Here is a 14,270-nt window from a genome sequence, read left to right on the forward strand (position 1 = left end):
GGCCCACGAGGCGGACGAGACGGAGGGGTCACGCGTCAGGGAAAGGCGCCTGTGGGGATGGTGCAGCAGGCCCGAGAGCGAGGGCGGCCAGCAGGGCTCATGGGCGAGGTGCTGAAGGGACGGCGGCGCCGAGGAGGCCCCGAGGAAGCCGGGCCGGGCGCCGCGAAGCTGGCGGGCCCGGGGCGGGCGGCGGAGGACCCTTCCCGGGCGGTGGGGAGGGGCGCGGGGCGCCGCGGCCCGGCGGCCATTTTGAGGAGGACAATACCCGCCGCACGGCAGGGCCCGCTGCGCCCGGCGGGCGGGCGGGGCGGGGCGCGCGCACGCAGGGCGGGCAGCGGCCGGGGCGCGCGCACGCTCCGCCTCCCGCCGCGTTATGTAACGGCCGGGGCGCGCGCGCGCTCCCTCCCCCCCAGCCCGTCCCCGCCCCCCACCGCCCGTCGGGGCCCAATGAGCGGCGGGGCCGCGCCGGGGGGGGGGGGCGGGGGAGAGCCCGGCGGACGGGGCGGGCGCGCGCACGCACGGGGGCAAGGCGCGGCCCCGCGGCAGTGCGTGCGCGCTCCCTTCCCCCCCCCGCCTTCCCCTCTCTCTCTCTCTCCCTCCCTCTCTCTCTCCTCTCTTCTCCGCCGCGCTCGGTCGTTTCTTCCCCCCCTTTGTGAGGCGCTCGGAGTGGCCCGGACATCGCTGACTCGCCATGGCCGACGAGAAGCCCAAGGTGAGGCAGGCGCCCTCCCGCCCCCCCCCCCCCCCTCCGCCTCCCTCCCTCCCTCGCCCCCGCCGCCTCACTTCGCCCCTCAGGCGGCGGCGGCGGCGGGAGGCCAGGGCCCGGCCGCGGGCCCGGCCCCGTCCAGCCAACGGCCTCTGCTCCGCCGCGCCGGCTTTGCGCGCCATTTTCCTGCGCAGCCAGGCCGCGGCCGCCTTCCCGCCCCGCCGGGGGAGGGAGGCCGGGGCCGCAGCCTCCCGGGGCGGGCGGAGGATCCCCGGGGAGGGCGGCGGGGAAAGGGGGGGGCCGAGGGGGGCGAATCCGGGCTCCCTTCCCGCCCTCCTCGGGGAGAGAGGCAGGTCCGGAGGCGGTTGCTGCCGCTGCCTTCCTCCTCCTCCTCCTCCTCCTCCTCCTCCTCCTCCTCGCGGGGCCGGATCCGGCCTCCCCTGCGCGGCTGGCGGTGGCTGGGGCTGGCTCGGGCGCAGCATCCCCGCTCGTATCCAGCCCTTCGCTGGGGCACTTGCCAGCCCCTTCCCATACGGTGCTGGCAGGAGCGCGCCGGGGCCTTTCCGCCGCGGGAGGGGCGGGCGGGCGGGCGGGCATCGCTCCCTGCCCCTTTTGTGCTGCCTCTCGCCCCAGCTCCCCTGCCCGCGGGAGGGGCTGCCCCGGGGTGGGGTGGGGGGGGGGCTCCTGCGGGCGGAGGGGAGCTTCGCTTTACAGCAGCAGGAATTGAAAAAAAAAACCAAAACCGAACAAAAAACAACCACAGCGAGAAAACCCACAACCAGCCAACGCCGCCGCCGTTTTTTTTGTTTTTGGGGGTCGGGCCGTCCCCCCCCGTCCTCCCCCCTGTATTTTTAAACTGAGTTTGAAGGCGTCAGAAAATAATAAAAGGCGGCGGGCCGGTGCGTCGGGGCCGTGGCCTGGAGCGCGGCGTGCGGGGATCTGTCACATGGCGGGGACCCGCAGCCCAGCCGGGGCCATCCGACACCCTCGTTGCTTCTCTGGCCTCGGGTTGCTTCTCCTAAAGAAAACAAAGATGAAAATGCTGCTGGGCACCTCCGGAGCGGGTGCTGCCTGGGAGCTGGGTAGCGTTGAATCTTCTCGTTGCCTCTGCTGTTAACGCTCTGGATCAGAACACGAGCAGTGGAGTTGAAAGTTGGTTCTCTGCAATTTCTTCGCGTGGCTTCTAATGGAAGTGAGAGGATCGGACTGCTTATTTAGGAGGGTTTTTACTTAAACGCTTTCTGAAGGAGAAAGCTTGGTTCCTTTCAGATGATGTCACCTTTTCAAATACAGTCCTTTAAAGTATCTTGGAAGTTTTCTTAAGAAGTACCTCGACTGATCTGGAAAAGTTTGAGATATAGCAAGAAAGAGACTTGCTAGTGGCTGAGATCATAGTTATAACATAAACAACTTTATTTCTTTGATTGGGAACTGTAATGTTGCATATTATTATGCCCTTGATAGAAATAACTTTTTTTTTTAAATTGTTGTGAAGCAACTGGCCTAGTAAGTCTTCACTGCTGCTTTGCATCTTAACCAATCTCAAGAATGACAACTAATATTAGTAGGCTTTGGGTTTTTTTGTGTGTGGCCTTTTTTTTTTCTAAATAAAAAGTACTGACCTTTATTTCCTAATTCACAGTGTTGAGTTGGTAAACAGCTATATTATCTTTATTTCTTCCTTTTTAATGACCTGTTGCACTTTGGTAAAATGTTAACTTCTTATTTCATACCTTTTCAAAAAGTGTTGTTTTTTTTCCTCAACAGGAAGGAGTGAAGACTGAAAACAATGACCACATTAATCTGAAGGTGGCAGGGCAAGATGGGTCTGTGGTGCAGTTTAAGATTAAGAGGCATACACCACTTAGTAAACTAATGAAAGCCTATTGTGAACGACAGGTATGGTTCTTGTATGATCATCAGGAGAACTTGTGTCTGGGGGAGAGGTGATCTCCATAGAGATAGATGAAGACAGTAAAGTCTTTAAACTATGTAAATATGCAAAATGATAAAGACTTAACAGAAACTAATTGTGTTGTGGAAAGTGCATTGTTCTTAGGATCTGTTATAGAGTGGACTGACAGGGTTGTGACAGGAAGTGAGTAAAATAAAGATCTGTTGTTATCTTTCTGAAAGCTGCATTACAGGTGTAGGCTCTTGGGAGGCAACTGTTACTCTACTGCTCAAAAATACCAGTATGGAAAAGGGTGGGTTAGGAACTGGCAGTATGAACTTAGGATAGAGAGTTGAGTGATAATCAGAGGTATTTTTATAACTCTGAGTAAGTTCTTGGTCTGGTCATAGACTTCTCATTTATTAGCTTAGTATTATTGTATTGAGATGAGAGACTATCAATGAGTATTTCAGGGTTTAGAGCTGTTTAATGTCTAGCTTGAGAAGGAACTTGTACATTTAATGGTGAGCTTTTTTTCTCTTGTGGCCTAGTTGTCAAATTAATCTTCCGAGGGACAAAAAAAATGTACTTTGCTAGTGTAATGGCAACTGCAGCCAACCTAGTAGGTCGTGGGTGGCTATTGCAAGTTTTAAAAATGCCTGTATAACAGTAGTGCTATTTAACACTTTATTCTGAAGCTTTTGATTAGGAAAATTTTGTCTGTGCTGTCCATGATTTTTTAATGAATGTCTGCCTTTAAAAGATTCCATATCTACAAAAGTGTTTGGAATTGGGGAAGGGTCTTTTTTTAAACACAAATATTCAGTGATACAATAGCATGCAAAAATCAGTATAAAATACTGAGGTAACTATTTCACCACCACGAAAAACAAACTCTAATTCACATACAGAGTGGTAAAACCTCTTCGGTTTACCCTTTGCTGCAATAGGATAGTGATATGAATAAAGACAGGGAAAATCAGCTCTTATTCAACATGTGAATACGTTCTTGTATGGGTATTCTGGGGATACATTAGTGAATGCTTGAGGCTGTGGGCTCATTTTTCCTACCTCTGTTGTACAAACTCATGTTATACTATGTAAATCACTGTGTGTTGCTTTTTCCAAACATAAAGTGCAGTTATATCTGTCTTTTTGGGAGTTTGAGGATTGGTTAATTGTTTGTAAAGTCCTGGAAAGGATGATTTTAGAAGTACCATGCATACTTCGGTTACCTGGACACAAACAAAAGTAAGGATCTAAACCTTTTTGCCTAAATTTATAATCTGCCTTAAAAAAAAAAACCCAAACCAACAGAAAAACGCAGGTGTCAGTTGGAGAGAAAAAAAATACATCTTTTGAATGGGAGATTTTCTTCTGATTTTGTTTTTAAGCTAGTAGGTATCGAAAGGATATTTCTGTGGAGATGGATTTGTCTTTAATTTTATTTCTTGGGTGGTTACTTCTCAAACTTTTTTTTAAAAGCATTTGTTCTGCATATCTCTAAAAATTAGATTTTGTTTGTGTTCTGAACTAGGCATACTCAATCTTAAAATCCTTAAGCTGTGGACTTCAGGTTTAATTTTGGAGAGGTGGAAGCTGCGTATAATAGAGAATTTAGCAGCTTTAAAGAATGAAAATCATGTATTGCATGTAGTAGACCTAAAATGGAAGTAACTAATCCTTGAATGATACATTTAGAAGATGAAGGCTATTCAGCTAGCATTTATTCAGCTCATAAAGTTGTCAGGAACCTGCAAAAAACCAACACTTTTGGAATAGGAAATACGTATTTTAAGAAACACAATGTCAGAGAAAATGGCTCAAACCAAATGTTGCTGTGCAAAAATGTGTTGCTGCCATGACACTTAGCCACATGGTTTTCTTAAGATGATGTTCTGAGTGAACACTGCAGAATCTTAGTCACGCTAGAGAAGGCGTTTTGCTGTGAACTATAAAGTCTTACCAAAAAGTTTACTCGTATTCTTTATTAAAATATTTTTCCTGACAAATCAACTTCTCAAAAATAATTACTACATTAAGTTTTCTTTTGTGTGTTACATCTGCTCTTGCATGGCTAAATGAAGGTTGCTTTTCCAATTCAGAGATGCCAAAGCAGCACCATGCAATACATTGGATTTACTTCAAAACCAACTAGACTTCTTGTATTTTTAGATACTCGAGAGAGAGAGTAGATAGAACTGGGAAAGAAGTAGACACCAATGTTCTTGGTTCTGGTTGTAGCCTCAAACTTCATTCATCTTCCTCTGCAGAATGTAGTGTGCTGTAGAATACCTTCGGAAACTAACTTGTGAATTTGAAGCTTATGTTATTAGTCAAAGGGATTGTTGCTCTTTAGTTATCTTTTTTAATCCATTGGTTCAAGCAAGAATGAGAAGTAGTCTTCTGGGGATGGAAGAGGTCAGCAAAGTGACTATTGTGTGGTAGAAATGCTAGTTGGAAATACTATTCAGTAGATTCTGGAAGTAGAAGATTCCTCTTTTTTTTTTTTTTTTTTTTTTTTTGAAAGTTCCAGCTGTGCATGGAAAAACTTTGTTCCATTGATTTCTTGTTAATGGGAATTCAAGGTCAAAAAGTTACCATTGCCTACTCTTTTCTGATGCAGACTAATAGATGGTAATTGCATTTCTGGAAAAAATACTTTAGAATACCTTTGCTTTGGGGCAAGATCAAAAAGGAGTATGGAATATTACTGTTTGACATTTGTTAACCCAAGTGTTGCATTTAATTTTTAAGTGAATTATTATTAAAAAGCACTATAAAAATCCTGGCTTTTGGGGTGAGGCTTGTGTACTAGAAATTGCTTTAACTTACAGTGGGGGCACTGTTGCTTCTATTAGTTATTGGACACAGTGCAATTTTTAATACAAAACAGGTTGCAAGGACTTGTAGTGAAATGCCTTAAAGACAGTGCATGAAGGGAGTATGAAAACTGTATCTTGCATTATGAATGGTGGCTTTTAATGATCGTGCTGCAATTCCAGTGATAAGTTCAAGAGAAAACTTGTGAGTACTTTTACATCAGGCTTACTTCCCTTTGTGTCACTTCTCTTTGTCCAGGGGTTGTCAATGAGGCAAATCAGATTCCGGTTCGATGGGCAGCCAATTAATGAAACAGACACACCTGCACAGGTAAACAACAGAAGCAAGACCAAAGAACTGTATTTGAAATTTGCTGCAGGAGTAGATGCTTCTGTTTCATATAAAATACTTGTGTAATTGCATATATTGGTGATAGAACTTGAGCCTTTTTACCATTATTTGGGTATAACTAGTTTAGAATTACTGGAAATGGAATCTAAGACTTCTTGAGTGTTTTGAATAGTAAGTCAGTATCACTAATAAAATAAAAAAAATTAAGTACAGTGTACAGATGGTGAGTCTTGTAAAACTCACTTTATTGAGTCACAACTCTGAGATAAGAATCGGTAAGTTAAGAATTGAGTTTTTCCTGAAGCAGTGGCTTTATTTTTTTTATAAAAGCTTGCCAGGATGTTATCAAAGATCCTGTTTGCAAACTTGCATTTGTAATACAAAAGTCATCTTCTGTTATTTGTAAACTGAAGCTCTGTTTCAGCAGCATAAAATTAATGAATACTGTGAAGTTTGGGTTGTCTGTAATTAGTTAAAATGAAAGCCGTTCCAATAACAGAATGGTTCACTGTGACTCTTGAGTATTTTTTTGTACTGCTCCACATAGCTGTGTTTAATCAGCCTTTCCAAGTGATACAGCTTTATATGCTTTTCAGAACCACTTGTTATGAAATAAGGGACTCTTGGTTTTAGAAGGCTTATGGTAGATCTGTATTTTCTTAGCAGTTGCTCCAAAGAATATGCCTCTCTATGCAACTTTGTAACTTGGAATACTGATAATTGAGGCAACAGGGTGCTTTTCTCCCCATCCGTGTTATGCTGAAGCTAAGGATCAGTCTATTTATAGCTGCGGTAAATGCCATAGACCAGGTTGTTTTCCTGGAGCAGAAATTGAGACTGTTTAGAAATATAACTTAACGTTAGTTATAGCAGCTCCTTCAGTCTTGGTACAGATTTTGTCAGTAGGTAACATTAACATCCCAGGAATATCAACTGTAAAAATTACGGTGAAAAGAGAGTTGTATCAATCAAGTATTGCTGTTCCTCATTGGCAGTTTGTTATGCGGTTGACTAGGTAAAGTGTTTTTAATTTTTTTCTGCTTGCTGATACTTGGTTTTACTGCCTGATTGGGCTAGGGCCCTTAATTATAGTCTGCTTTCTTTAGTGCTGTAGCTGAAGCCATTTGCACATTTCAACAACAACAACAAAGTGGAATTGTGGCAATGTCCTAAGGTAAACTGAGGAAGTAAATAGGAGAAAGAAGATGCAATAGCAAAGTAGGCAACAGAATTAAAATATTATGAATGCTGATTTTTCCATAGGAGTCATACAGTGCACCCTGAAGTTACGCACTAAAATTCATTCTAGGACAACAGCTGTTGACTGGCACTTTTTTTTCCATGTAATTTCTTTGCTTTTGGGTTATGGTGAAGTAAGTTAAATGTAAAAAGTCATGATGATGGAGGGGAGCAGGGCTGGGCTGGTTAAGTTGCGTAAAAAGTAAACATGGAGATAGGAAATGTAAGAACAACCCAGCCAATAGTAGATATCTGAGAAGAGTTGAAAGCCTTTTTTCTCTTTTCTGCTATAGTTGGAAATGGAGGATGAAGATACAATTGATGTGTTCCAGCAGCAAACAGGAGGAGTTTACTAAAACAAACAAACAAACACACAAAAAAAGAACCTGCTACTTTCCTCTCCAGAACTGTGCTCCCACAGGCGACACATTCACAATTAGAAAAATGAGACTTGGTTCAGCCACATCCTGACTACTGCAGTATAGTTTTCTCTCTTCTCTCTTTGATTTTTTTTTTCCTATTCCTTCTATTGTACATAAAGTAACTGGTGTATGTGCACAGACATAATGCATATTTTTTTTAACTAAATGGCCAATGGTATGTTTTGATCAACATTTAATGGAGATGGGGTGGGAAAACAAACTGGTTCTGTGAAAATGCCCCTTTCTCCGTTAGTGGCATGCTCCTTCTACTTTTATCTTTATATTCCAGTAAGTTATTTTGCTCTCACTGTTTAAAAACGAAAACCTTGCATACCTTGTTTGATTGGATAATTTCAATGTTTTTCTTTTATCATTGTAAAACCAAGGACAATTTTATAACTTTTTTGTACGTAGCTGTTACATGTAGAGCAATCTCTGTCTAAGTAGGGGTAAATTACTCTAAAAAAAAAAAAAAAAATAAAAAAAAATCCTAGATAGTTTTCCCTTCAAGTAAAGCGTCTTGTTGTTTAAATAAACTTCTTGTTTAAAATAACCAGTTTTCTTTATTTTTCTGTGGAGTAATAGTACTCAGCACTTATTCCTTTCTCTGCAGCTTTTTATGCTTCTCGGTTCTCAGCTTTCTGTGCGGTAAGTAAGCATAATCCCCCTTTTACAGTCAGAAGACTGTTGGAAAATGAAAGGCTTCCTTGAGACTTCTCAGTCAGTCCGTAGTTGAACTGGAAATAAGTCGGTTTTCTCTTCTTTTGGTGTTTTTTTGTGTGTGTGTATGTTCTGCTAAGCCAAAAACCGTTTGATTAGGCAAACTGCAAAATACTGGACTACTTACTAATGCCCTTGGGTTGAGATCTTTTTGTCAGTTTTTAGTAGAAGCATCAATATTGTTGTTACAGTAGCTTATTTAAAACTCTGTATTTGAATGCTTTTTGATGTAAACATTAAGTTACAAAGAGCAAATAATTTTGTTAATCATTCAGTTTACCGTGGTATCAAATGGGAGATGCTTGGAAATGTAAAGCAAAAATAAAAACCTGAGTTCTGGTTTTGGGTGTATAGCTATGGTCGTGTAGATTCCAAGCTCTGCTTTACCATTGTGGTGTTCCTGCTTGAAAGGGGAAGAGGTTTGGAGTACCAAAGGGAGCTAGTGACAATGATGTTTTTCATGAGTCTTTTCCACAAGGCTGTTGTTCCTGAGTTTTCTGGGGAGGTTTACAGGTTGCAGTGAAATTCATGGACATTCATGAAAGGTTACATGCCTGTCTACTCAGCAGCCCCAAAGCATTCTCTGATGTCCTAGGAATGTTCTAATATTTTGTAGTGTTTGCAGTAAGTTAATGCTCTTTTAAGTACTAACTTGTTAGCTGAGCTTACTTTTTGGTGGTAGTTTTTGTAATAGCTAATTCGAGAAGTGATTATTGCACACTAGGCCTGTGCCTGCTGGATCTGGAAATTCTTTTAACTTTGTGGCAAAATGATGGGTCTGTGCATTTAGCTGGTGGACAATGATCTATTTGACTGTCACAATTTTAACACATTTGATACTACGTTAATTGCACCTAATGTAGCTATAAGAAAAATAGCTGGTTTTACAGTTGCTTTTGACTATGTAGCTGAAAGATGTAATCTACTGTATGCCATTGTTTTAGTTCTAGGAAATTTACTGCTAAGCAGGCTACTTCTTATTCTGGTATGTATCTTGTAGACTTACGTGGTATATTGCAAGGTTGGAATTCTCTCTCGTGAACAAATGTTTTCATATCCAAACTCATGAAGGCCTGGAAGAAACTTCTTCAAAATAAAAGGTGAAGGGAATATATTTCAACACCTTTCATAGGTCAGACGTGGAATACTTTCCTCTTTGGCTTTAGAATCTCTGGCTTTCAACCTGGCTAGACTTCTGATAACAGTATATAAAATTCTTTCAACTTGATGTCATGCCAAAACTTTTCCCCGGAGAAAGCTGTCTTTATCTTGTTTGGCCAAAAAAGATGTTTGGACTTGCTCTAGTTTCTGAAGAAAGGGTGAGGTCTCCTTAAATACAGGGTTTTTTTGAGCCCAACTTAAGACATTGAAGCACAAAATTCACTGCTGTGTCTTGCCTACTATTTTTTCTTTCCTGAGGCAATACAAGTCAAGTGGCAGGTACTGAATGGCATGCTTTCAAAAACAATGTCTTAATTTCCTGAATTAGTAGAGTGGTACTTCATCTGCCATGAACTTATGTGCAGGATTCTTGTAACATAATGTTCCATTAATAGAATGAGACTATTTAACGTGAATTTTGATTAGCATACCAAAATTCCCCTGTGCAAAAATGAAAAACATGGGCTTTTGTACCTTTGAATTGATGTGGCAGCTTTGGAAATACACTTTAATTAAGCATAAATTGAAATTTCCTCTAGTATTTAGCAACAGGCTATTAAAAAAATGGAGAGGCATTGATTACCTAAATTTCTCCACTTCTAACATCTTTCTGCTATTCACTTGAGCTTGCTTCTCATATTTCTGAAATAATTCCTCTAACAGTGCTGAATGGTGTTTATGTAAGATGGTGACTGCAATCAAAAACTGATAAAATGGTCTTTTCTGAGAGCTGCTTCCTTGATCAGATAAAAATCAAGAAACTCAAAGATTTTAAGTAACTTAGTTCCTTAAGAGTCTCAAATGTTTTATTTCCATTAGTGTAGTGAACTGTTAAGTGGACTGGCACATTCTGATGCATAATGTATTTGTGTACACAGCAGTCCAGAAATACTAACCTGTTTTTTAAAAAACTTTTTTTAGAACTCTTCTTGCATGGTCTTGCAAATACTCTCCTTATGACAGAACTTGTTGCTTGTTGGTACTTCTCCTCTGCTGCTAGAGAATTTACCTGTTGATTCCTGTGTGCTGGGACCTAAGTGGTTTTGCTGTGAATTCATCATCACTAAGAAAGCTACTACTAGGGGTGATGATTCAGGAGTGGTATGAAGTACAGGGCTGTAAACAATTTGGATCAAATTATTTAGAGTTCAGTTTGCTGTTTGGCCTGGCTTGATTTGTAATGATTCTTGGGTTTACACTGGTAGCCTAATGGACTACTAGAAGTCCATGTGTTGGAGGATAAAGGAAAACTGGGCAAAGAGATTTTGTCACAATAGTTGGGAGGTAAGTTTTTTGTGTTTGTTAAACAGCTGGGATCTTTCAAGAGCCTGGGCAAGTTGTATTATTACCCACAATTTTCAAGTAATGTATTCTGAAGTGATTGCCATGCAATTTAGTTAATAGTCCTCTCATGGTTTTTTAAAAGAAAAAGAATGGAGTAAATTGTAATTGGATACAATACTCTAGCAAGTTCTTTTGGCTGGTAAGACCTTGCCTTCAGTGTATGCTGGCTATTTAGTCCCTCAGACAGTTTCTGTTTCAGTTGGTGGAATGGACGCAACCTTAAGCATTATTTGGCTTTCCAATTATTTAAAAAGACCTAACCAAAACTGTTCATTTCAGGTAAGGCATTTTTATTAATGTATGGCGGAGATACTGACAGATTGAAAGCACAGCTGGTTTTGGTGGGACCCTGAGTTAACACCTGAAAATCAGTGCCTTAGTTTATCTGAACAATGGGGATAATGCCCACTTAATACAGATCCTCACAAGAGCCCTTTTAAGTGGCCTGAGATGCTGGTTCAAAAGGGGTTCTGGGAGTGCAACGCTGTTCTGAAATGGAATACGCTAAACTGCCCAAACCGTAAGGAAATACTTGAAGGGGTAATGTGAGAGGGATTCTTGTACTGGCATATGGAGGTGTTCTCAACAAAAGAAAAATCCCTAAAGTAGTACTAAGATAATTGCTGCTTCAAGATAACTACAATATCAAACCAGATATAGCCTCTCTGCAAAGGTTATGGTCAAAACGAGGTTATTCTCTTCCAAGAATATTACTTTCTAGTACCTTCACTTCATTACTTCTGAGTCAGGCGATGTAATTTAAGTGCTGTCGTTTTGTCTGTTGGATACTGGTTCTATTGTGACCATTACTGCAACATTAATGAAAAGGTATAATGTGACTGGCACAAAAAAAGAATACTTTCTATGCTTCAGCCAGTTGGAAGGAATTGAATTTCTAAGGAATAACAATTTGTTTTCAAAGCTAAAAATGAAAAACTAGATGCTTCCTTGATCATCTTCTATTAAATCGAAAGTGAACAATAAATTGAAGGATTTTTATTAGAATTTTAGATTGTGGCCACTTCTCAGTATGCTTGCATCAGCTGGTGTGACGGACTGTTGTGGAGTAATAAAAGACAATGTAAAAGCATTTAAATAACTTGAATTATTCTTAATTATATTACCACTGTAATCTAATACATTTCACTCTCTGGATTGTTGAGGTTTGTTCATTCTGGCTCTTAACCGGTTGCGAAACTGAATGTGTTCTGATAGTGAATAATTTAATCCTCTAATTTATCTTGCTTTTTTGTACTTGGTGTCAGAATGCATTGGTAGTACAGTGCTTCTCCCTGGTGGTTAGGAGTATGAGGATAAATAGAAGATGGAAGACTGGATTTTGATCCCTGTTTGCTGTTTTTGGTTGGCCTTCAAGATGCTGAATTACAGAGATTTCCTGGTTTCTTCACTAGTAGCATGGGACTAATGGTCTTATTCTGACATGGAGATGCTGGGAGGCCCAGCTGGTGCTTATGAAATGGTTTGAGCCCCTCTGAGGGGAAGAGTTTTCCTCTTCTGAAGAATTTCAGCTTGTGCGGGAGGGATCAAGTAGGGCTAGTGATGCTATGAAAGCAGTGGCTCGCTGTCAGCACTGATCCCCGAAGTAAGGTCAGAGCGGTGCTGTGCAAAGACAACAGAAGTGTATGAGTTGGTGAGGAGGTGCAGTAAGAATGGGGACTATGGGAAGAGCTGTAGGTTTTGACAGTTGTGATACGAGGATGACTTTGGAGCACTGGGGGAAGACTAAGGTGGGGGAAGCCCAAATAAATAGTAAATAGGTGTTGCTCCTTAGGAAAGGAATAGTCTCTGGAGGGACGTGGACGCAAAGGACAGCCTTTGTGAAGAATTTTGTGCTGGTTTGGGTGGTTTAGATATCCCCACTTTCAGCATCCAATCCACAGATCTCATTAAAGCACATCTGATGCCCTGCAAGGGCTCTTGAAGGATCACTTGATTAAGAAAACTTCACAGTTCAAGCAAATTCGGACAAAAGTGGAATGAAAGGAGAACTTTGAGGACACTGACTTCGCCTTCTAGTGATGCTTGTCTTTTTTTCCACTAAGGAACAATGCTGTGGAGTATACTTCAGACTTGGTAATGCTAGATGCGCAGACAAGAACAGCACCACGAATTGGACACTCTGCTTTTTATGTTGTTCAAAACTACATCTCTGCAGCTTTGAGAGGAGTCTGTACATTGTGATTCAAGCCTCCTTCCCAAATAGTAACTTAGTGTTACATACTTTTCCTGAAAATGTAAAGAGGCACCAAAGCAACTTTCACAACTCTTGCAAGCTACAGCACCTGCTTGGTAGGACAAACTGTGGAGTCTGTAGGGCACCAGTCTTCCACTGAACTTCCACCATGCATTGCTTCAGATGCAAAAGTCTTTGACAGCTGCAAATCTAACTAACAAGAATTATTTATTAGCTGATGCTTAGTCTTTACCTTCAGCTGTGGATGAATTAGGGGAAGAAGAGAAGACAAGACTTGAGTCAAAACCTCTTTTTTTGTACAATGTGCTTGAAATAAAGAAAGAATGCTCTTTGTGACTGCTGTAAGTAGCAGAGACTGGGGTGAAGAAGAAACCCTTGGTCACGGGAGGATGACCAAGCTGAGGCTGTTCTCAAACCAGTGGTATCTCTCCCTGCCTAACCCTTGCATTTCCTGCAGTCTTGTTCAGACTTCCAGATGCTTTTTGCATTCATCGCTGCTTGAATTTCAACAACAGGTGGAATTGTTTGGTGTCTGAGTGTTTCAAACAGCTGCTGAGAATTGTTCTTGTCAAATGTCATCATCCTGGGAAGGATGGTGAGCCCAGTTTCTGTAGCCATCTTCATAAACCCCTTCATCTTGTTATGGGTAAATAATCAGCAAAGCAGCTTTTATTTAAAGACTATGATGCAGTCAGGTCTGAGAGATCAGTGGGGTCCCTTGGAAGTACTGAAGGTTTAGAATGTTAAAGCTGCATGTTAAAACTAGCTTTGTCAGAGGGAACGGGTTTTTCTTCATACTGAATTTTAAAAATGGCTCTGTATGTCTCAGGGGTACAAATTTAAGAGTCAAATTCTGTGGGTTTGAATAAAAAGCATTTAGATGACAAAATACTTTGAAAGTTCCCAAGAGAGCAGCTGTTTACCTGTATGCAAGTAGGTATCATTTGACTAGTAATGCCCAAGCCTAAGGGATAATAGAATTAAAACAACTGTGTCATGTTACTTAAAGTTTCCCTTTAATCTACCTCTAGAAAGATGTGACAGGGAATTCCCTGGGGTTGTAAATAGTGGTTGGGCCTTTTTTTTTTTTAAACAAGAATTTTTTTTATAGATCCTAGATTAGAAAAAATAAAATACTGTGGTCCTGTTTGTGTAGGTTTAGCAGTTCAGCTTCCTCCCGAATTGTGTTACTATTAAAGGCCGGTGATAATTCAGACACATGACATAGATACTCATACATAGACTGAAGGAGCACAAATAAAAGCTTGTATTTTCCAGACCAAAAAGAAGTATTTTCTAGAGAAAAGTGTTTTGGGGATATTAAGGGCTTTTACTAGTGCAAACTGGGAGGAATGGATAGAACACATAGGGGTTTTCCTTTGCCCTTCTTGTTCC

At 41.8% G+C, this 14,270-nt stretch overlaps 1 protein-coding gene across 1 annotated transcript; it reads left to right on the forward strand.

Annotated features, from left to right (window-relative positions):
* Positions 1 to 455: 455 nt before the first annotated feature.
* Positions 456 to 7,988, forward strand: SUMO2 (small ubiquitin like modifier 2). Its single transcript, XM_049812590.1, has 4 exons — positions 456 to 712; positions 2,474 to 2,605; positions 5,682 to 5,753; positions 7,307 to 7,988. The coding sequence occupies exons 1-4, from the start codon at positions 692 to 694 to the stop codon at positions 7,367 to 7,369; spliced, it is 288 nt and encodes a 95-aa protein (XP_049668547.1). The 5' UTR covers positions 456 to 691; the 3' UTR covers positions 7,370 to 7,988.
* Positions 7,989 to 14,270: the final 6,282 nt, after the last annotated feature.

Source organism: Accipiter gentilis, chromosome 10 (genome assembly GCF_929443795.1).
Source record: "Accipiter gentilis chromosome 10, bAccGen1.1, whole genome shotgun sequence".
In the NCBI taxonomy this organism is placed as follows: domain Eukaryota; kingdom Metazoa; phylum Chordata; class Aves; order Accipitriformes; family Accipitridae; genus Astur; species Astur gentilis.

Bases quoted from the DNA above. Each gene is read 5' to 3' on its own strand.
- SUMO2 (XM_049812590.1), top strand. From the start codon at position 692: ATGGCCGACGAGAAGCCCAAG. The intron at 713-2,473 runs GTGAGGCAGGCG...TTTCCTCAACAG, and splicing joins TGGCCGACGAGAAGCCCAAG to GAAGGAGTGAAGACTGAAAA. The intron at 2,606-5,681 runs GTATGGTTCTTG...CTCTTTGTCCAG, and splicing joins AAGCCTATTGTGAACGACAG to GGGTTGTCAATGAGGCAAAT.